At 38.1% G+C, this 22,975-nt stretch overlaps 2 protein-coding genes across 18 annotated transcripts in view; one reads left to right on the top strand and one right to left on the bottom strand.

The window, feature by feature from the left end:
- Positions 1-22,975, bottom strand: part of CDIN1 (CDAN1 interacting nuclease 1) — a 252,677-nt gene that overhangs the window by 17,094 nt on the left and 212,608 nt on the right. For 4 of the 17 annotated variants that reach the window (XM_063716569.1, XM_063716572.1, XM_063716568.1 and 1 more), the window contains 2 exons: positions 10,231-10,396; positions 8,466-9,815 (listed from right to left, as the gene is read on the bottom strand). The exons of 5 other annotated variants lie outside the window; for them this stretch is intronic. In XM_063716569.1, coding sequence (XP_063572639.1) covers positions 10,267-10,396 — 130 coding nt within the window. In that variant the 3' untranslated portion in view covers positions 8,466-9,815; positions 10,231-10,266. Of the gene's footprint in view, positions 1-8,465; positions 10,397-22,975 lie in introns of those variants that run through there. 8 more of the 17 variants (XM_009249676.4, XM_009249673.4, XM_063716571.1 and 5 more) reach the window with 2 other exon arrangements.
- LOC100448720 (casein kinase I-like) lies at positions 724-18,911 on the top strand. The gene is given in 4 exon segments (XM_054531364.2): positions 724-861; positions 863-885; positions 887-1,548; positions 18,398-18,911. Coding segments are annotated over 4 exon segments (846 nt in total). The 5' UTR covers positions 724-783; the 3' UTR covers positions 18,481-18,911.

Here is a 22,975-nt window from a genome sequence, read left to right as displayed (position 1 = left end):
AGTTAGGAGGTGTAGATTCTGGTCCTGCCTCCTATTAGCTATGTGACCTTGGACAAGTCACCTGCCCTCTCCAGATTTCAATGTTCCCATCTGTAAACTGAAGCCTCTGGTGCCTTCCACTTCTCAAATTCTGAGTCGATGAGGCGGATCCCTTGGAGCAAGCGCCGGAGATCCCTTTCCCAGAATGCTCTGCGCCGTGAAGAAGCGACTCCCGGGTACTGGGGGCATTTTGTGTTGGCTGGAGCTGGAGTAACAAGATGGCGTCGTCGGCGGAGTGACAGGGGTTCCTCTGGGCCGGAGCCGGCGGCAGTGGTGGCAGCGGTACCGCGTCTCAGCTCACCGCTGCCCGGACGTCGCTGCGAAAGCGAGGCAGCGGCAGCTGCCCAGAACAGGTGGCCCAGCCTGGTAACCGCTAGAAGCCCTTCACAAACTGCGGCCTGGCAGACAACCAACCAAAAAACAAACAAAAAAACCTGACCGAGCAGCGGGCATCAGGTTCCCTTCGCCGGCATCTGGGCCCTGGACGCCGGGAAAAGCCTCCGTGTTCCGCTTCCTGCCGCCTTCCACGGTAGGCTTGGCCCAGCCTCCGTCTTCGTCTCTCAGGACAGCTAGCAGCAGAATTCATTGTCGGAAGGAAATATAAACTGGTGTAGAAGATCTGGTCTGGCTCCTTCGGAGACATCTGTCTGGCGATCAGCATCACCAACGGTGAAGAAGTGGTAGTGAAGCCAGAATCTCAGGGCCAGGCATCCCCAGTTGCTGTACAAGAGCAGGCTTTATAAGATGCTTCAAGGTGGGGTTGGCATCCCCCACATACGGTGGTATGGTCAGGAAAAAGATTATAATGTACTAGTCATGGATTTTTCTGGGACCTAGCCTCGAAGACCAATTTCTGTTCAAGAAGGTTCACAATGAAAACTGTGCTTATATTAGCTGACCAGATGATCAGTAGAATTGAACATGTGCATACAAAGAATTTTATACACAGAGCCATTAAACCAGATAACTTCCTAATGGGTATTGGGCGTCACTGTAGTAAGTTATTCCGTATTGATTTTGGTTTGGCCAAAAAGTACAGAGACAACAGGACAAGGCAACACATACCATACACAGAAGATAAAAACCTCACTGGCGCTGCCCTATATGCTAGCATCAATGCTCATCTTAGTATTGAGCAGAGTCGCCGGGATGACATGGAATCGTTAGGATATGTTTTGATGTATTTTAATAGAACCAGCCTGCCATGGCAAGGGCTAAAGGCTGCAACAGAGAAACAAAAATATGAAAAGATTAGTGAAAAGAAGATGTCTACTCCTGTTTTATGTAAGGGGTTTGCTGCAGAATTTGCCATATACTTAAACTATTGTCGTGGGCTACACTTTGAGAAAGCCCCAGATTACATGTATCTGAGGCAGCTATTCTGCATTCTTTTCAGGACCCTGAGCCATCAATATGACTACACACTTGATTGGACAATGTTAAAGCAGAAAGCAGCACAGCAGGCAGCCTCTTCTAGTGTGCAGGGGCAGGAGGCCCAAACCCCAACAGGTAAGCAACCTGACAAAACCAAGAGTAACATGAAAGGTTTCTAAGCATGAATTGAGGAACAGAAGCAGCAGAGCAGATGATCAGAGCAGCATTTGTATCTCCCCAAATCTAGAAATTTTAGTTCATATGTACATTAGCCAGTGGTCATGGACAACCATTTACTTGGTGTAAAGAACTTAATTTTAGTATAAACTGACTCTGGGTAGCATTGGTGATGCTGTATCCCGAGTTGTGGCTACTGTAATTGTGAATATTAACTGAGACAGTGAAACATGGTGGCCGGTTTTCTAGTGCATTTTTTTCAGTTGAAAAAGTTAACTAAATGGTTGACGCACATAAATTGGTGGAGAAATTATGCATATGCCAATTTTTGTTAAAACCTTTTGTTTTGAACTATACTGCTTTGAGATCTCATCTCGGAAGAATGGCTTGAACAGTCTTCAGCCAGTTGTGATGGGTGTAAATGCTCACAATTGTGCATTCTTAGGGTTTTTCCGTCTCTTGGGTTTGCAAGTTGTTCACGTAAAACATTCTTAAAGTTGTTGGCTTGTTGTTTGCAAACCAGCTGGTAGGGTAGCAACCAAAGATTCCAATATTGGAGCACATGAAAGACTCTGCCTGCTTACTTGTGCTAGAAATAATAGCATCTAAAGTGAAGACTTAAGAAAAACTTAGTGACTACTAGATTATACTTAGGACTCTGCATTAACTTTATAATGTTCTTAGTATTTTTTTAAAAAAGCTTGTCACAGAAATTTAGTTAACATCTTACAACTGAACATGTATGTATGTTGCTTAGATAATCACTGTAAACATCTATATGATTGGGGATCTTGTTTTTATTTTGAAATGGCAGCTTTTCTAAGTTCATTAAAAACTGAAAACTGTTTCTGTAGGAAGATGAGTTTTTTTAAAACAAAAAAAATGCCTTGCTGACTCCCTATTAAATAAAGTCTCCCAATTTTTTGATAAAATTCTGAGTCTATGAGTCAAACTCGTCTTTGCTAATGGCTCAAAGATGCAATTAGCATCTTTCAGGGAATTGTCAAGAAATAAACTGAAAATGTAATTCGATTTTCACATGAGTTTCTTGGCTCATTCTATGCCCCCATTTTGCCATTTTTAACTCCTTTGTCATTGGGAAATATTTTCAAGGATAATGGGGAAACAAGTAAGATGAAAGTAATTTACCAAAAGACTGAGTTTTACATCATTATGCAATGTGCTCATGGCCACTTTGCCATCTTTCATTGTTCTGCTTTTCTATCATCCTCTGTTAGGTTGCACTGCTATTTTTTCATTTATTGAAAATTTTATTTTTTAAAAATTGTAACTCTGAAACCAAGATGGATTCTTCTATTCAAATTAGTACAAAATATAATACTTTTAGATTTTTACCTAATTTTCCATGTGCAATGATTGTCATTATTTTAGCTGCCAGAATTAATGAACTGATACAATTAAAAGGTTCTGGCAAAAGTATTTATAGTTTAATGGTAAATATATTAACAAAATTGTCTTACCATGTAAAGCATACAATCTTCTCTGTCCTTCAAAATATTTTACACTTCTTTTTGGGAACATATTTTCAAACCACTATTATATACAATCACTACCTTATAAAAATGCACTGTATTAAGCAGAAAATTGATACCCAGATGATATAAAGGCCATGAAAGATAAAGGAGGCAGAGTGTTTAACTCACCTTGAATTCCTAGCCTGGTTTGAGTGGGAGAAAAAAAAAAACAAAAAAAAACCCACCCCCAACCCCGCAAAAAAAAGAAAAAAAAAAAAAAGAAAAAAAATCTCCAAAGCTAGAAATGTGTAAAATTTACTAATATAATCTTCGAATTTCAAGGTCTTTATGCAGGGCCAAAATATACAGGCCTAACGTTTTTCATTAATAATATAATTGAACTTGTAGACATTTACTGAAAATAATAATTATCTGTGCCCACCTAGTGTTTATCTTGAGGCTTAAAATCACATTTCTGTGATTTCAATGCATATTTAGCTTATCTGTATTACTAGACAGACCTTAGCCATGGACAGACACTTTGCTTGATGTTATAGAACTATCAGAACAAGTTATTGCTTGTTTTATTACTTAGGCCGATGAACAGGTATGAATTCTGTTTCAAATGCTTAGAATTTATTTATACTTGCACTGAACATGAATGGCCTAGAGCAGGAATGGAAAATATGTGGCATCCATGTGATCACTGCCTACTCTAAGAACTAGATCAAAGCCTTAGCTGCTAAGCTGAACTTGGCCTTGGAATTGCTTAATAGCAGTGAATGCAGCCACCATAAGCAAACAGAAAGCTACTTGCTGTCCATAGTCTAGGGTTAAAATATCTTATTAAAAACCTCATAGATTTCCCTCTTTCCTTCATGTGATTTGCTTTTCTAAAATTTCCAAATATTTTGTGTTGTTTTCATTTTGAAGAAGTAATTATTTATTTTTCTTCAAGAAGAGGATCTTTTGTTGCATTAAAAAAATTCCCCACAGCACCTCACATACTTCTAATACACATTAGGGACTCAATAAATGTCTGTGTCTTAAATAGTTTTAATGCTGGAAATATAAGACAGAATTATCACCTAGAACCAGAGACCTGGTCTTAGTGATATCTGTACTGGGGTTCTGTTCTCTCCAGAAGCTCATGGAAGGAATAATACAGTAAAGAGCCCCAACAAATTAAGTCCTGGGAAACTGGCAGAATAAGAAGAAATGTGGAAGTTCCAGTTCCTTTTGTGCTACAAGTTTCCAAATTATGAGGAAATATGCCAAATGCCTTTGGCTTTCAAATAATAATATACTCTGAATTAATGACTAACAAGGAAACACCCACTGAGTGGTTCATGGGCAGTATCTTTCCAAAGGTCAGATCCTATTGGCAAATGACCAAATAACCCTTCTCTCTTGAGCCAGCCAACCACTTCTATGGCCAGGAAGCACTTTGCCATCAACTCAGCATTATAAAATGGAGCAATTAAAAGTATCATTTGCAGTTAATCTAATAACTCCATTGAATATTCCAAAATCTGTTTGTGAAACACAGTTGATTTGGGACCCTGCCGTGATTTGAAGAGAAAGTTTTTTTTTAAAATGGAAATATAAAGATAAGCCATTTCTTTTAAAAGAGAAATAAAGATTTTTAATATTCTCATTTAGCAACATAGTGCATAAACAATAATGTATTAAGATTAACTTTAAGGTAAATGCAACAAAAAGTTATGTAAATTCCCCCCTTAAAACTAAGTGTGCATCCTAAAACACTCTTGTTGATCAATTTGATTTATTTCACATTTTGGGGAGTTTCTAAATTAATTAATTCTTTAACATCAACACATGATGATTTCAGATGAAGAAAATGAGAAAGATAAAGGTTCTAATTATTTGCTAATGCAAGTGAGTGATAACATATTTAATAAAACTCTGTCATTCATTTACTCATTTAACTTCTATTGAATACCTGCTCTGTCTGCACCAGAACTCTGTTAGGCTTTAGGGACTAAAGTGAACAAAGTAAGTGTAGTTTCTACTTTCATGGAGCTTACACTCTAGTCGGAAATCTTGCATTAAACAAGTACAGAAATAACAATTGAGATAAAACAAAAGCAATCAAATAAAGGGTGCTTATAACTTTGTTTACTTAACAAAACTATGGTTTCCTGCAGAGGTGGTTTTATCTTTTTATCTAAATTTTGATTTGTCCTATAGAAGAAATTCAATTAAAAATATAAAATACAGAAGGTCTACTATAGATCCACTGAATTGTTATTCCTGAATGTTATTTCTGAATTTGTGTTTAATGTTAAAATGAGAAGGGTTTTTTTTTTTTTTTTTTTGAAAAAAAAGTGCTAGTTATTGTAGAAATACCTTTAACCAAGGCAGTTTCCAGGGGAATTAATGACCACTTTAGGTTAATGGTCATTGGATTCATGTTCAGCCCTCAATTAAACTCTGAACTTCAATTGTTATTACTTAATTGACTTGGTTATATTTCATGTCAGCATTTCAATATGACCTTCCTTTTAAAAAGTAAAAATTACCCTGACATAATACCATGAGTCTTTAGTTGAGCCTGACATTGTTGCAGCAGCTCACACTATCTTTATATATGGTTGAGCCTAGAATTTGCTTAGCTTTGCTATCACTAGTGTACTTCCCATTATCCTTGCCTATAAAATGAGACAGCTTAGGATAAATCCAAGTGATGAGGGAAAAGGGATGAAAAAATAAATATATCTGTTGCCATGATTATTATTAAGATACCAAATAAATCCACTGAGATCCTCACCACTTTATCCTAATTGCAGGGAGTTAGACAGTTTTAACGAATACCTCGAGTATCACAATTAAATACTATCAAGGTATGCTTATTTTAAAATGTTCCTATATTATCTTTTCCTTACAAGTGACTCCAGATATTCAGCTGTTCTTGTTAAGGAGATGAAAACTTAAATCTCCTTTACCTATACATTAAACAAGAACAAGTTGGATTTATTTAAACAATGAGTTGGATTTTATATAATGTGAGTATGACACCCAGATCGAACTTTGCTATACTAAGTGAAACAAATTAAGGCACCAAATGAGCATTTCCCTTCCCCTGTACTGTGGAAATGTTTTAAAAGTCTTTTTGAAGTACTTTGATCAGGCTTTGAAATCATTTTAGTAGATTACTATTGTATGAAAACTGTAATTTATAGCGCTTGACCTAAGCAGCTCTTTGTCTCACAGCCATATTCAAAACAATAGCAGGAAAGTGAAAAACAGAAGGCGAACCCAAGTTGTTCAGGTTATTATTTAATTCATAATTCCATCTTCCTTATTTAATCTTTGGAATCCAAGCATGTTCTTAATAAAACAGGTTCAGATCATGTTTACTAAATGTAGGAAGGTTAATTTAGAGTAACAAGATTAAATGATCCAAATACATGACCCTTCCATAACCCACGAGTGACTTTACACAGACAGGTTCAGATAGACGCTTCCCATAAATGGTGACGTTGCAGACAAACTTCTATTGTTTGCCTTTTAGTTTCCTCTCAAGTTAAGCTTGCTTTGTTCCTTAACCCTAATCAAGAATGTGCCTATTGAGATTTTCTCCTCTCATCTTGTCACAAAATAGTTACACTTTGAGACAACTTGCTCCCATCAGATCACATGAAAATGGCAAGCTACCCTCAAGATGAATGAGCTAGGAGTGATTCGCTAAATCATACAGACATTTTGCTATTTTAATCAGCTGAACAACAACACTCAGGCTGAAAGTAGCTATAAAACCTTACTTTTTTTTCTCTCTCTTTTTGCTCCTTTTGCCAAATCATTTACTGAAGGCATGAACTTCAAGCCATATTTAACCCTATAAAATCTTATTATCTTAGTTAAAAGTTTTATGATCCTTCTGGTGCCACATATGCACTTGAGTATTTGGGCATGTGGAGGGTGCTTAAGTTGTGTTTCTCCCCAAAGAGGTTAGGCCAATTGCTCCCCACTCCCCAACCAGACGTATGCATCAGGACATATTTTCGTCCTGGGATCCTGATCTTTTAGAGAGAAAAAGAGCCCAAGAGTAATGAGAAAATGCAGGGTACATGTCCATGTGGAGGGAAACTGGCAAAGGCCAACGCAGGGGAAGATGACGTAGAAAGAGTGAAAAGTGAAGTGAGAAAGCATATGGAAGCAGTAAGGATTTATTGCAATTGAGACACCAGGTCTCTGGATGTGAACAGTTAAAAAGAAGAGGCATCTAAGGCATCTTGGTTCCAAAAAGAAAAGAAAGCAATGGGTGTAGCTCCCCAGTGAGAAGCAAGTGAATTAACTGTTCACTTCAGCATTAATTAGTGTGGCCCACCAGGGACCATTTAGGTAGATTACCTCATCAGGGCTCTAAGCAGTCCCCTGGCGGCCTGAGTGAGTTAATGCACCCCCTCAAGACCAACAATTTATCGTCTTTTCCAGGGGGAATCAAGCCTTGCAGATAATGAACAGGTACACACACCTACAGTTACAAGAAAATTATTTCCCCTGGAGGTCCAGCTTTCAACTTTAGACCCCTGAGACTTCCCTTTTATTTTAGATTTTAGGAGTGTTGTAAAGAGCTGACGTATGCTTCACTAGAAGGCAAAAGAAAAAAAAAGGATATGCAACTGTTTATGGTTTTTTCCTTTTTTGAGGGGGTACAGATGCGAGGTGGGAAGGAGTCTATGCAGTCGCCTTACATATCAGTACTGGATCAGCTTTGCTTTGAGTTGATCTGTTTCCAGACTTCAAATGGTCTCCTATGTGTTTGTGAGGGCAGATGCTTGGCAAGTCTGTATATGCCAGGGAGAACGTCATTCAGTTTTACGTTTTACACACGCTCCTGCTTTCTGGCTTTGCATAATTCATTAGCATGGTGTGCAGAATGCACCATAAAACAAGATTTGGCTTTAATGTTAACGTTCTAATGACGACAGCAATAAAAATAAGTTGTCATTCCGTGTCTACTTTCTGGGGCTGATGTTTGTTTATATTGTCTAAACTAAAAAAACCAAACAAGCAGACAATGCATAGAGATGGAACACAGAGAAGTATTTTTAACAGAAAAAGAAACAAACCAAGGAGACTTTAAGCTTCCAATTGGGGAACATTACTCTCTTCTCTCCCATACCCCTCCAATTCAGAAGAAGTAGTATAATTATCACATTAGTTTTTATGTGTGAAAAACTTACTTACTTTTGAATAATTTGTAACCTTATTGTAGTGTGTACAGTTTACTGTTGGGTTCTTTCTCACTTTTAAGGGCCAGATTTTAAAGCCTCATTCATAAAGAGAAGGTAGTGCCTTTGCTAGGAACACCAATACCTTCTCACAACACATTATGTCAGGGCAACAGGTAAAAGAATAAATACAAAACGCAAGTACCTTTTTTATTTTTTAATTTATTTGTTCATGTTCATCATAAATTTGTTTAATATAAAATAAACAAATCCTTGACAAGGGTTTAACAGGATTTTCAACATCTGTGCAGATAAATGTAATTGATTCCTAAAGAAAAAACAGTTTAGAACATGCCAGGAAACCTGCTTTTAACATTTTTGTATAAAGTGTGTGTGTGTGTGTGTGTGTGTATCCAGGCAATACAGTAGTGGTTTCAAATCATTCTATTTCACTCAGAAGCCTGCATGATGAATTTTTTACTGAAACAGAAGTTTGCCTGATACTTCTTTAGCATTTCATCTTGGCTGCCTCTCTCTTTTGATTTAATGCACCCCACTCAGAGTTAAAATCTACACATGTTGGGACCAGGTTTGTGTCCTTCAAAAGGAAAAGCAGCAGGCATATTTTTCCAAACCTTCTTTGGTAGAAAATGAACAAAGTATAAATGACATATTTAGTCTTTTGAAAAAAATCAAGCAATGTATATAAGTTAAAGCTGTCTACAAAAATTACATTGTTGTTATTCGTATTTCTCAAATCATCTATTCAGCATTATAAAAGTTATGTTTTGTCAGCATGGCGGGGCAGGGGGCGGGGCAAATATTTTACTAAATACGTTTAGGGTACAGATTAATATTCAACTTCCCAAAAGATAGGTTTATTATTAACTTATTGATGTTTCGCTTTAGACTGAAATCTGATTTGCAATACATAAAAGTACACGAAAGTGAATAAATTAAAGTGAACAAATAGAAAAATCTCCTTTATTTTGCTTATTTAAAAATTGCTCCGGGTTTATTTCTGGCACACTCAGTTCATACAAAGCTAAACATTTCTAATGCTGAACTTACTTGAGTGTTATATAATTACATGGTATAAAATGCATATACTAAGCAGTATACAGAATGTGCCTTTAAAAAACTCGACTCATAAAAATACTAGCACACGTACATACTGACAACTAGCCATGCTTAAAAATAAACTCTCCTCAATGTTGGGTCGTCTCCTCTCGGCCCCCAATCTAAAGGAGTGTGGTTTCCAGGCACAATGGAACTAATACTTTCAAATAAGATAAATCTAAAATATGTGGTGTTCAAATAACATTATTAAAAGAGGAAATTCTCATCAAGTGTATTTTTGCAGCTTGGCTTACTGTCACAGAAGTCAGGAAGCCGTAAAGATTGAATATAGCAAACACACAGCATAGGCGGGCTGCCATCAAGGTCTTCTGGAGCTCTGCACGTGAGTACAAAGGTGGCTTTGGACTTTGTGGCTTCAGCTTTCCTAGATTTGCGCTAGATTATTCCACGATGGTAAAGCAACGCTGGGTCTCTGTGAGTGCACATGAAGAGAAAGGGAGAGGGAGAGACAGTGAACGGAGGCTTAGCGAAAAAAAAAATAAGAGGGTGATTCGGTAACTGGGAGGAGAATTGAAAAATCACACCTTTCAGTCTTCACATTTTTTCTTTTGTTCAGCATACAAGGAGAAACCATCCGGAAGAAAGAAAGATTATGACTATCTATAAACTAATTGTTTGACAGAGACAGAAATGCTGATAATGAGTGGGTTGTGTCTGTAGTTCTTGGCTGTTCACATCAGCAATGGATGAAGGAAAACAGAAACTCTTGATATGTTTGTCTAAAGAGGTAGTGGTGTGACTACGGGCAGCAAGAGTTCAGCTGAAGTTCAGGGCAGATGTTGCCAGGATCTTACAGTGCAGGAAAGTAAAATTGCTTCCGGATTCACCTTTTCCTCCCAGCTTCTCTTCCAGGATCTTCAGGGTCAAGCTATGCTGTGGCATAAGGTGACAATGTTCATGGGGAAACAGGCTTTGAGCAGGATGCCCCTTTCCCGGTTGCAGTCCAGCTCCTGGATAAATCCATACCAATAGATGACTAAGCCTGGCCCAAATCTGTAAAAACACCAGAAAACAACACACACACACACACGGTATCAACAGAGCTCTTGAAAAAAGCCACCTTGGGGTACTGATAAGATGATTAAATGACAGGACTGCACAAAATTTTTGTTTTGGTTGCTACCATTATGACTGAAAATAGCCAAACGTATACCAAAGAGTTCACATAACACACATACTACCTTCTCGGATGGATGTGTTCCCTTTCTTTCCAGAAACCTGAAGTATTTCAGATATGGAAACTCCGAATCTTACCTTTCAGTAAGGTGTTATGAGCTTGGGCTGATGTGACTACCTAGCTGATGGAGGACAGATTCACAGTGCAAACAGGAATGAGCTGGGGAATGCCCGCCTTGGGATTTAAGTCTAAGATTTAATGGTACTATTTAAAAAATTAAAGTTGCCTAATTGCAACTAAGAAAAATAAAAGAATGTTTGAAAACAGAATTTAAAAAATGCAACAACTTATGGTCCTCTTCTGGCTATACTGTTCTACTCATGCACCCATTGGGCTGGAAGTACCTCCTGTCATCCATATGACACACTGGGTCCCTTTACTCTCTGCATTACAACTTCTCTAAGTGTGGCCACAGCATAAAGTTTGGTCATTGGTGCTTATGGAAATGAGGAATAAGGTCATGTAGGCTTGTGACAAAGTATAGACAGCTACGGGCTTAATAAAACCTCAGCATTTCTAAGTTGTGCCCTCTGAATTATCTGCAATTTTGTTAGCAGTGACTGATCCCCACCAGGCAGACTCAGGAAGTGGCCCTATAGACTACTTCACCCATCAGGAAGTTGAGACCTTTAGGCTGGGTTCATAAAGATGTAATCACTATCAATCACTGCACACAGAGAGATGTTTTGCACATCAGTTTCACGTTTTTCCTACCGAGGGCACTTAATTAAAGGGCAGCACTACTTTTGGTGTAGTGTTGCAGGAATTTTACAGTGAAATAATAAATTATGAATGTTGGGTTAGTAAAAGGATGTCTAAAAACAGAACTGCTTTCTGTATTCTAACATTACAGCAGGCTGAACCATGCTAGGCCAAAAAGCTTTTTCCTTCCATGATTTATTATATGCTGTAGTGTACTTGCCAAAACTAACAATACAGGATGGGCTGCGAGATACTGTATGCACAGGAACAAGTTCAATTGGATGTCACGGCCTGGTTTATTTGGGGATCCACATTAGTGGGGTAGCCAGGTTGTATTCAAGATTATTTAAAACTTTGGGAGTCCCCTCTGTGCAGGTACAGAACCGTGAGATGGCAGCTCATCACTTGATCTTGTTCCAGAAGAAGTAGGAACTGGGTATAATTAGAAGCCTTGGAGCACCAGGCCCACTGAGATTTATCAGCTGCAGATGTTCTCTTCTTCCTCAGCATCCCCAAAGAAGAGATTCCTTTGAGGTCAGTAGAATTAGGCTACCTGTGCACAGGTGTGTGGGTCCCCAGGCTCAAATGCATACAAGACGAAGCTCACACCTGCAGAAGAACTTGCTTCCATTTAACCGAGGGTTTCTTAGTAACTTTTAATCACAAACACTTGTCTGTAATTGGAACATAAACCATTGGTACCTTTATTTTACAAAGAGCTTTATGATTAGTGTCAAATGATCTCAGATTTGTCAAAACAAGTCTGGCAAGAACAGAAAGATTTGTGATTCTGTGGACCATGTCTGAGAAGCCTCAAACCTTCCCATCAGTGAAGCACCCCTGAGTCATGGCCTTGACAGATCTAACATTAAGCTCAACACATTCTTCCATTTTATTATACAGCCATTCTGGAGACCATGATGTTCTTCAGAAAGGCACTAATATTTTCACAAAGGAAGAAAAAATCTGTGATCTAACAAGTCACAGAGAAGAACAAAAGAATATATGGAGGTCATAAAAAACAAGCCCAGTGTTTTAAAGATTTATTAAAACAAAAACACATATCACCAGCACTGAGCGAGTGAGAGCAGCCTGCACTTTGTTTGAACAGCTAAATCATAAGCCAAAGGACACGAAGCATGACAGCTCTTTACGAAAATGGCATTTTCTAGGCAGAAAAGCCAGGCTGGGGAACACCTCAATGCTCAAGAAAATGGACTTGTTTCACTTGTGAGGCAACAGATATTCCTGCAACTCAAAAAGGTTTTGCAAGATTGTGAACCTGAACATTTCATGCAGTGGTTCACAACCGGGATTCCCTAAAGATACCAACACAGATCTATGTACATTTTGAGTAGGATTCATTAATAAGACTCTACTGTCTATCTAAGTTTCGTGTTTCTTATGGAACTATGTTTAGGTTAGGTAACATTACCTCTGTCAATGTAGCTCATAACCTCTGATTGACAATATGTCTTAATTAATTAAGAATGAGGAAACACAATGTCCCTTTGTAAATAGAGATTGATAGGCTTTCAAATTATGTGGTCTTTGGGTGACAGAAGCAATAAGGACTTTAGAGGGTGACAAGTTTGGAAATTTAATGGCAGAACAAGATCTGGCCTTATTCCCAGCACCTACTTTAGTGCATTTCTGAGCCTTCTTCAACAGCTCAGGATCCAGAGATTATCAGATGCTGACAAGATAATCTTTCAGCAACCTACCTGTTTATGAAGAGGCTGACCACATTAAGCAACTTTATATAATCAATTTCTCGGTTATCTGAAGTAACAGGAGGGGAAGTTTTGGTTGCTAATTTGAAACACCAAGGAATCAAAAATGGTAGAAGAGGTGTAAAATAGGACCCTAGAAAATTTTTATTTAGGTCAAATGCAGACTTTTGGGTTGAACCATTTCCCCTTTTTGATGCCTATTCTCATTTACTGTGGCACCACTAGACAAAAATGAGATCACTGGGAAGGCAAATACAACCTTTGTGACCAATAAAAATCAAAGAGACTTTGTTAACAACATTGAAAAGAAAACAGAGTCCTTGGGTCTGAGGAGATGTGCACAGCAGGGGTTGGTCTGCTACTGAGATTGCAGCCCTCCCTGCCAGCTGGGAGACCCTCAGGAATGGGTGTCCATGGACATCTGAATTTATTCTGGAAACACTTTTTAAAGTTGACTATAATTTTATGGTTGCTATACTCATGGTCAAGTAATAAGATCAAAGACCCCCAATGGATTTTAAAGACTCCTGGGAAGCAGAGACTAGAATGTGAATGACGTTTGAATAAGTAATTTTGCTTGCAAATAAAATATCACCAAATTAGCAAAAACAACAAATACCCTTTGAAAAAATGGGAGGTGAAAGTCAAGAGCCATCACAGACCATGAAGGCAAGAAAGATGAGGTTTTTCGTAAGTAATGACCCCTTATAAATATGTTCAAAATGTGTTTCTCGGCTGGGGACAGTGGCTCACGCCTGTAATCCCAGCACTTTGGGAGGCTGAGGCAGGCTGATCACTTGAGGTCAGGAGTTTGAGACCAGCCTGGCCAACATGGTGAAACCCCGTCTCCACTAAAAATACAAAAAAATTGGCCAGGTGTGGTGGTGCTCGCCTGTAGTCCTAGCTACTCGAGAGGCTGTAGTGGGAGAATCTCTTGAACCCAGGAGACGGAGGTTGCAGTGAGCTGAGACTGCACTACTGCACTCCGGCCTGGATGACAGAGCAAGACTCTGAAAAAAAAAAAAAAAAAAGTGATTCTCTGGTTTCATTCCATTTTAGGGTATTTAGAGAAATTCAATCAGAGACGGTGGAACTAAAGCTGGCCCTTCTGTGCATACCTGTTTCCTAGTGATTATCCCTCTGTTTCACCATTTGTCTGTTATATTGGGACCCTGTTGAGGGTAAAGACCATGTTTTATTTGTATTCATGTCCTCCATGCCTAACACAGTGCCTGGTACATGAAAGATACCCTCAAGGACAAGATAGGCAATACAAGTTAGCACTAAGATGATCAGACAGCTTTGCATTGGTTATTGAATCAGTGCGAGTCTAGAGACAGGGGTGCAGGCAGGGGTCAGCCATTGCCTCGGCATGGCAATTTTTTTAATGACCAGAGTGAGCACACTAGTGGCATACTTCCAGGTTATAGTGAAAATAATATGGTTACAACAATGTTCATTATTAACACTTTCACCCCACTTACTATATGCCCAACACTGTTCTAAGCACTTTAACATATATAGAAGCACTTTATATATATCGAACCACTTAATTTGTATGCCATCTCCATGAGGTTGGTATAATTATTATCCCTGTTCTACAAGTAAAAAAACCAAGGCATAGAACAATTAAGTAGATTGCCTAAGGTCTCACAGCTAAAAATTGGAGGAACCAGTTTTAGAACCAAGGCAGTTTGTGATGCACTCACTATGAGGTAGTGATCGGTTTACTAAACGAAGTGATAGAATGTTAGACTTTAACCAGAAAAAGAGAGTCAATGTCCTTTGTAATGGTTAAGCCACACCTAGGGCATTTTGGAGAGTTCTGGTGTCATATTTTAAGGGGAATGTCTCCAGTTTGAAAGTCAACCAAAGGAGAATCCTAGGATATTTGAGGAATGGTTAGAATAAGAGTATGTCTGATTTAGAAATGAACAGTTAAGGTTCACTAACACACTCACCATGTTCTGATTTTGAGAGTGCTCTTATGGAGGAAGGATTTGATTCATGCTGTAGCTCTCAAGTGCAGACTTAGGACAATGCTTGAAAGTAGCCAAGAATTAGATTTTGATTCCACACAAATAAAATTTTTTCTATTAACTGAAACTTTCAAAAACATGGAGTCAGTGGCCTTGCAAAATAGTGACATCAGTAGATCTATTAAATCAAGGCTGGGCTTTCATTAATTTTGAAAAATTGAACCAATGCATACAAATTGGGAATGTTTACACAAAATCCTGCATATTTAGCTTCTTTTGAGAAACTAATCAATCTGGCAACAAGCAACTGAAGATAAGTAACAGCTGCCCCCTTCAGATATAACCTAGGTTCGCAGGACTGCCACAGTCCCCACTGTTCTCTGTCACTTCCTGATGCCGAGGATCAGTGCCAGGTATACCAACCGAGCTTCTTGGCTCCTAACTTCCACTATACACCAATACTCCTCCTTGCTGCATATCTAGGATGCTAAGGTTACATAAAATAAAGAATTCTCCATATTTTCTCCAGTTCTATTGTTTTGGTAAACTTGGTTATTGGGTTCCTGAAGCTGTATATCTGAAGGAGTTGGTTACAGGGAGAACACTTTGTCAGTCAAGGTGAATTCCTGCTGGCAAGCAGTGAAGAGAGCCATAAAAATGCCCCAACTGTGAGAGTCCCCGGCTGTTTGGTGTTGGGGCTAGCAGGCTTTGTCGATCTCAACAGGTGTTGAGGACAGTGCAGGAAACACAAATGCTGCTTACATTTTGTTCAGTTTAAAAAAAGGCAGTGAAAGCTGTTAATGTATTTTTAAAAGATTATCACCAAGAATGTTTTAAAAATGGTACTTCAGTGAGTAAATTCTTAGTTTTAGAGAAAAATCTAGCTATCCTCAGATAAGCCCTGAGGATTCCAGATTGCAAATGTTGGACAGAATATGATATAAGTATCTTTCTGTTAAAGGTTTCCTATAACTCTCTGAGAAACTCAGTGGTTCACACAGAAAATTTGGCTCCCCAAATTCAGGAAGAACTTGCTTACTCTTTTTTTTTAAAGTATAAAACTAAATACAGCCCTTTCCTTGCCACGCCTCTAACGCTATCCTATAATGCAGGAATTACTAGGATGAGGCATTTTTACTTATGGAGAATGGCGAAGATTATTAACTTTCTATTATTATACTTTTCCTCAAGGCATCCTCTTCAGAGACTGTTGAAAAGAAAGGTAGATGAAGGAATTTAGAGGTTTCGAATCATACTAGTAGATATCATCTTGCTAAATTAACCCCAATAACCCCTCGTTGGTTTCCTGAAGCCAGCTGAGCTTCTAGATCTCCATAGATTTCAGGGAGCCCTTGACCAATCATTATGTCTATAAAGATTCTAAGTACATATAAAATAATATAAGATCTTAATAATCAACAACAAAGAGGTAACTAACCTTTACTGAGCAGGCAGTGTTTCAAGAACTTTTACATGTATAGACTAATTTGGTACTCACTACCACCCTATGAGGAGGGCACTATGACTATCCTCATTTTACAGATGAAGCAACTGGGGCCCAAAAAGGGCCAGGTTTCGAACCCAAGCCACCTGGCTCTATGGCTTACCCTTGTAACTACTATGCTTTACTGTCTCATTATACCTTGTGTGTATATAGCATTTTATAACAGTCATTTGACTCTGAAAAATATTTACTACACCTGGATAGGTGATAGGCAAGCAGGGGTCCAGAAGCAAGGCAACTGATCAAAACCCCAGTATATGAGTTGGGATCCACCTGTCTACACAGGGAATAACTCTAAGTTTGATGTCAATAGTTTCACACTAAAAAGTTTATCTGGCTACTTATTTCAATTTAAGTATCACCATATTTAGGAAGTAGACGGAAAAGCAACCCATAATTCTGGCAAAAGAAATGAAAATAATTACATTTGAGGGAGCATATTTAAAACCTTTGACAAACAGGTGGAAGTAAGCTAGGGAATGAGAATTACAGAATCACTACATAAAGTTCAGAGAAGAGAAATGTCTCATGCTGTGAAGGGGTTCAGAAGTTATGGGGCAGAATCTAAATATGAGGGAAGAGGAATAAATTCCAGAACACTTGTTCTGCCACAGCTTGTTCATATAAATGGAAATAAACAGCTGGAATAAGTTATGAGGAAAACTGAGGGAAGCAACGGGTCTAAGTGAGCGTATGAGGTAGAGATTTGTTTTCCCAGAAAAGAAGGTTCAGACTTGTTAAACAGGGTGATACAGTACACCCCAAAGGCCCAGTTTTGCTCCTAAAATACCTCTAATATACAGATGCATCTTATGTTTGTGCCATTAACTTGGCTTACCCATGTTTTCAGCTCTATGAGAAAACCACTACATGTATTTTTTAAAGTAGTATGCTTTTACATCTCTTTTGGTAATAAGACGGTGAAAGGTGTGGGATTTATGTACTATTACACAATTTGTCTCTCTACCTATGATCACGGAAACTCCTGAAATTGACCTAATACTTTTCTTCCCAATGAGTTGAATTACCATAATTGCATAAACAAGGATTCTCAGTGCAGTGGAGTCCTACAATATAAATCTGCATCTAGTCAATGAAACAAACAATTCTCAATTGAAGGATGACAAGTGGACTACGGAATGATCTGATAATTTTAGTCAAGTTTCTTGTTCATGAGGGTCTTCATCAAACAATAAAAACATATAGAAACCTTCGTTCCTAGCTCAAATTTTTTATTTCAATCATAGGCAAATGAAAAACTTCTCTAAAACAAGAACAGCAAAGAATCATATATATATATATATAGACACACACACACACACATATATATACACACACACACATATATGTATAATAATCATGTATATATTTCTTTTTTTCTTTCTCATTTTGAGTTGCTGTGTGGGGTCTGTGCTATCTTCTGAGGATGTGTGCAGACATGTGGCCGTTGGAAGTTGATTGTTTCACCATCAGAAAGACTTGCATGTGGTTTTTATGCAGAGTGCATTTTCAAACACATAGTTCACGATGAAGGAGAAACATAAAACATCTTGTAATTGTTTTAAAATAAACTCTTACACTGTTTATTTAATCTGTGTGTTGTAGATTGGTTATGCACTTGTTAATCACTGTTGTATGTATATCCAGACAGAGTTGTAAATAACTTTTCAGTCCAAGTGAAATATGCTTGCACATGTTTATATGCAAAGTATGTGTATATTTATGCCTGTGTGTAAATATGTGTACAATAATAATAGATTAGTGATCATGTAATATAACATCATAAGGTTCTGGCACTATGGTCAATTTAATATACAATACAAATATTCTTTTTTTTGTAGAAATGAAGTTAAAATATGATAACTTGGTTGTTTCATCTACTTTTTCTTTCCTTGCCAGGTCTGTATTTGCAGACTGAAATGACCAAAGAAAGAGAACCTAGTTATGAGTATTCTCACCCAATCTATGCATGTTGGCTATGAAAAGTGCAACTTTATCTCTTTGAAACAACTTACTTTTGAAAATAAAAAAGTAAAAACATATTATAAATACTGATTCACTTTGGGCCTTTATGCCACAAAGAAAATGTTATTTTGAATAAAAATTTAAATATACAATTTAAATTTTTGAATAAAAATGTAAATATATAAATATACAACCACAACACTCTGAAATTCTCCATGGTGATTATATACCTTGATATTTTCACATCCATGTTGAATTACCTGAAAAAGTACTTAATTTCTACTTTGCTTTGTCCTATATTGGATATACATAGACGCTATATTTATAATCTTTCTAGCCTGTTGTAAATCTTTTCTCAGAAGATTACAATAGAAAACAAAGGCAGAAGTGATTTTGTCTTTAATCTGTTGTCTTTAGTCTCTGTTTTCTAGAAGAAATGTTTACTCCTGGATTGCGTCAGCCCCTCTGCATTTACCCATAAGAATCTACATACAAGCTTGTCTATCCATCCTGCACAGAGCACAAGTCACAGAAGAAAAGCTCCTCTCCATAAATTGCTTAACATAGTAATCAATCTCTTCACATTTTCAGAGTAAACTATATCACTTGAATAAACAAAATGCCAAAGGGTTCACAGTAAAAGACTAATTAGAGCAATGACAGTGATTCTAGAAGTCTTCCTGGAAAAGGCAACTATTCAACTATGTTGTGTTTATTCACATATCAGCCCTTTAAACTTTCTCCATGATACATCCATTTTTGAGGGGAGGGAAAGGTGAGGTTAGGGGTCCCAAGAGACATAGAGGGATGATGGGGTCAGAAGTATATTGAGATGATTTCACTGGGAAATGGGAGGATGAGTTTCAGGACAATAGCTGTGGTTCTGTTTCAAACAGGATGCATGGAGAAGACAGAACACCTTCTCAAATGGGAAGAGAGAGACAGCAAACACAGCAAAAGACATAGAAACCCTGAAAGTAACAAAGTACCCGAGGTTATGTTTACTTTGAAAACACTTAAGTACTAAAAGTAGAGAATACTTCATGTGGACAGTGGGTGCAAATCACATCCATCGATCTGGAATTTATACCCCAGCCTTCTTCCAAAAGTTGGGGGTGTTTTAACAAAATTGGTTGTGTGAATTATTACATGTTTTCTCAGTTATTTCCCCAGGGAAGCACGCCAAAGGCAAACCCATAATTTCAGCTGATTTAGTGTTTGATGCCAGAGAATTTATAATTGATATGACAACCATAATGGATAGTGATCATGGAGTTGGCAAGGCCTGGCTGACAGTGGTGCAGTCCATTTTGGTGTTTGCCAGTTAATCAACCATCAGACTTGCTCTGATGAATTTTGAGGTGATTTCTGAACTTTGCATTTCTAACTTTCTGAATATTTGAAACTAGAAACACATTATAAAATGGAAAAGACTATATAAATATTGCTTACCCAAAATACGTCTTTTTCAAGTAGCCTTTAATTATTTGCTAATGGAGGGAATGGAGTTTCTTTTTCCTTGGCATAGTTCTCAAAGGATCACAGGGTAACCCAGAGTTTGGTCAGATGTTTATCTCAAGGAACAAAGAGATTTATGGGTTTTGGATATATAAAAGTCTGCTTAAAATAAAAAATTATTGGAATTTCATCCTTGGCAAAGTCAAATAACTGAAGGATTAAGGCTGATACATGTTTGCCCTATAAATCTATCATTAACCAAATGTGACACAATGCTTTGGTATGTCAGGTCTCAACTCACTCTAAATGGGCAGTTAAATTTTTCTTTTACTCACAAGAAATATTTAATGATAAGGAAAATCTCTTTGGCTAGCCAACCTAGTCCCCAAAAGCAAAATATCCCAATTTTGCAGATTCATGAAGGCAAATGCCAGAAAGGGGAAAAAATAAATTAGAAGTTAGAAATGTCTAGATCATTAGAAAAAACAGTCAGATAAGGAAAAATGATTTTAAAAATGGGTCTTCAAAAATTGTGGATAACCTGGCCTTGCAGTTATCAAACAAACACTTTTAAAATGTAAGCTTCATGAGGGCAGCTTGTATTTCAGTGGCACATAGGAGTCAGCCAATACATATCTGTTGAGTGGATATATGAATACACAAATGAATATCACTCTACAGTCCCTTGCCCTAGAAGAAGAAGATGTGAGTGTTATTACTCATTTGGAAAATAAATTTTTTTTTTTTGCTAATAACTCTCTACTATATAATGAAGGAAAGTCTTTTTTTTTTTTTTTTTTTTTTTTGATGGAGTCTTGCTCTGTTGCTCAGTCTGGAGTGCAGTGGTGTGATCTTGGCTCACTGCAACCTCCGCCTCCCAGGTTCAAATGATTCTCTTGCCTCAGCCTCCTGAGTAGCTGGGACTACAGGCATGCACCACCATGCTCAGCTAATTTTTGTATTTTTAGTAGAGATGGGGTTTCACCATGTTGGCAAGACTGGTCTTGAACTCCTCACCTCAGGGGATCTGCCCGCCTCGGCCCCCCAAAGTGCTGGGATTACAGGCATGAGCCACCATGCCTGGCCACGGAAAGTCATTTTTAAAGGTAAGAAAATGAGCCTTAAAAATATGTCCAAGTTGTACACTTCTGAAGAGTGAATTGCAAGATTGCTGGGAATGCTGGTAGGAATCTATTCTGTCTAGGATATTAAGGGGGAGATGATGCTGTGGTTTAAAGCGTGCTAGAAACCAAGAGTACTAGTCCCTGGAAGTAACACTACTGATGGTTAAAGTGGTGGCTGCAAGGCTGTGAGCAGCAGGAATTGGCTGCTAGGAGGAAAAACTATGTACTTGGGAGCCAATTGCTGCACACAGGTGGCTCTTTCTTTCTTTAAATACAATCAGTTTAGGTAGGCTTTTGTTTACAGTCGCTTTTATCTAGAAGATAAGGTTGTAAAAACATCAATCAAAATGAAGTACTACTGTTCCTGGCCATATCTCAGCAGGTTCATCTGTTTTATTTCTTCCTCCCTTTCCAAATACCTTAAGGTGTTTAAGATGAGTGAAGAGATAGCAAACTATTAAAGTGAACTGTATTTGTGTATGACACATGGATTTGCACTCATTGAACCACAAATGCCATCCCTACAATGCCTATGTCATTCCCAGGTTCAGCAGCATCTGTGTTCTTCACAGCTCTACTTTTCCGTAACATACAAACTCTACAAAATGATCTTTGCACCATTTTCAATAGTGCTCCTTTAAGAAAATGAGAGTCTTACGGTTTCTATATGTTGGTTGTGCGGCTTTTAATGTATTTATACTCTGCCTTTTCTTCAAAGAGTCACGTACAATCAAATAGCAAAATAGAAAATTAAGCTCAGCAAAAGGAAAATGCAAATATGTGAACTTCAAAGGTCAACTTTATAGTTAGAAATTTTAAGTCTGTAAAGATGGTACCTGATTATATGTTAAAGGCATAGCTTAATTAATGCTGGATCTGCAAGATGAAGTTCTGAGCCAGAGACATTTCCAAACGAAGAGGGATGCTCTCTTTAGGGAGTAAAAAGGCACACTGGTCCAGCTCCAGAGGATGGTTCCCGACAGGGCAACATCTCATGGGGATTTCAAGCCCCGATATATGAACTTCTGAGGTGAACAGAAGAGGCTTGACTGCATGAGCAGACAGATGCCTGGTAGGGGACTGGATGCCAGTGCTAGACAGGGCTGGGAGGCCATCCTGCACTCGATTCAGGTTGTGCTGAGGGTCTGTGTGGTGGAAAATATCTTACCTGTCATTCTTGAGGTTTTGTGAATCATTCTGCAGTTCTGGGCTTTGTAATTTTTTTCTATTTGGTTCCCTCCTAAACACAACGAGAGGCATTCTAGTAAATGTAATGCCCCTGCAGCTAATCCATGACTGACTACTCCAGATTTATTTTTCTGGCATAGCCCCAAGATTTCTCTATCTATAAAGTGAATAGAATAGCATTTGTGCCCTGAAGTTCAAGGTGGATTTGAGAATAAACTTCATAACAATTGAATCTGTGTATGTTCATTGTTGCCTGATTCCAAAAACCCCACCCAACAGTAGAATCTAATAAAGAAATTTTCTGAACTCTTCTCCACTAAATCCCCACCACAGATCTTTCCATGAGTAGACAAGATCTCTGTCCAGAGATCTGGAAATGAACTCAGTAGGAGAAAGAAAACTGTTATCTGTAAAGTACTAACCAAAGGCAGTACAAGGTCATACTTTACCCAGGATGAAAATTTGTAACGCAGAACTGAGGGGTAGGAAGTGTGAGTAAACTAGGTCAGAAAATTTCCTAAATTTATAACTAGGTAAGATGTTTCTTTGAGCTAGAGAGCAGGAAGAACCATTTCACATGGTCATTTCTGCCTTGAAAAATAAGCTAGTTCAGGTGCAGAGGTTCATTCCTGTAATCCCACCATTTTGGGAGGCTGAGATGGGAAGATTGCTTGGGCCCAGGAGTTTGAGGTTGCAGTGAGCTATGACTGCCCCACTGCATTCCAGCCTGGGCAACAGAGTG

This window comes from Pongo abelii, chromosome 16, assembly GCF_028885655.2.
Source record: "Pongo abelii isolate AG06213 chromosome 16, NHGRI_mPonAbe1-v2.0_pri, whole genome shotgun sequence".
NCBI lineage: Eukaryota > Metazoa > Chordata > Mammalia > Primates > Hominidae > Pongo > Pongo abelii.
This window is presented reverse-complemented; position numbering and strand designations above follow the sequence as displayed.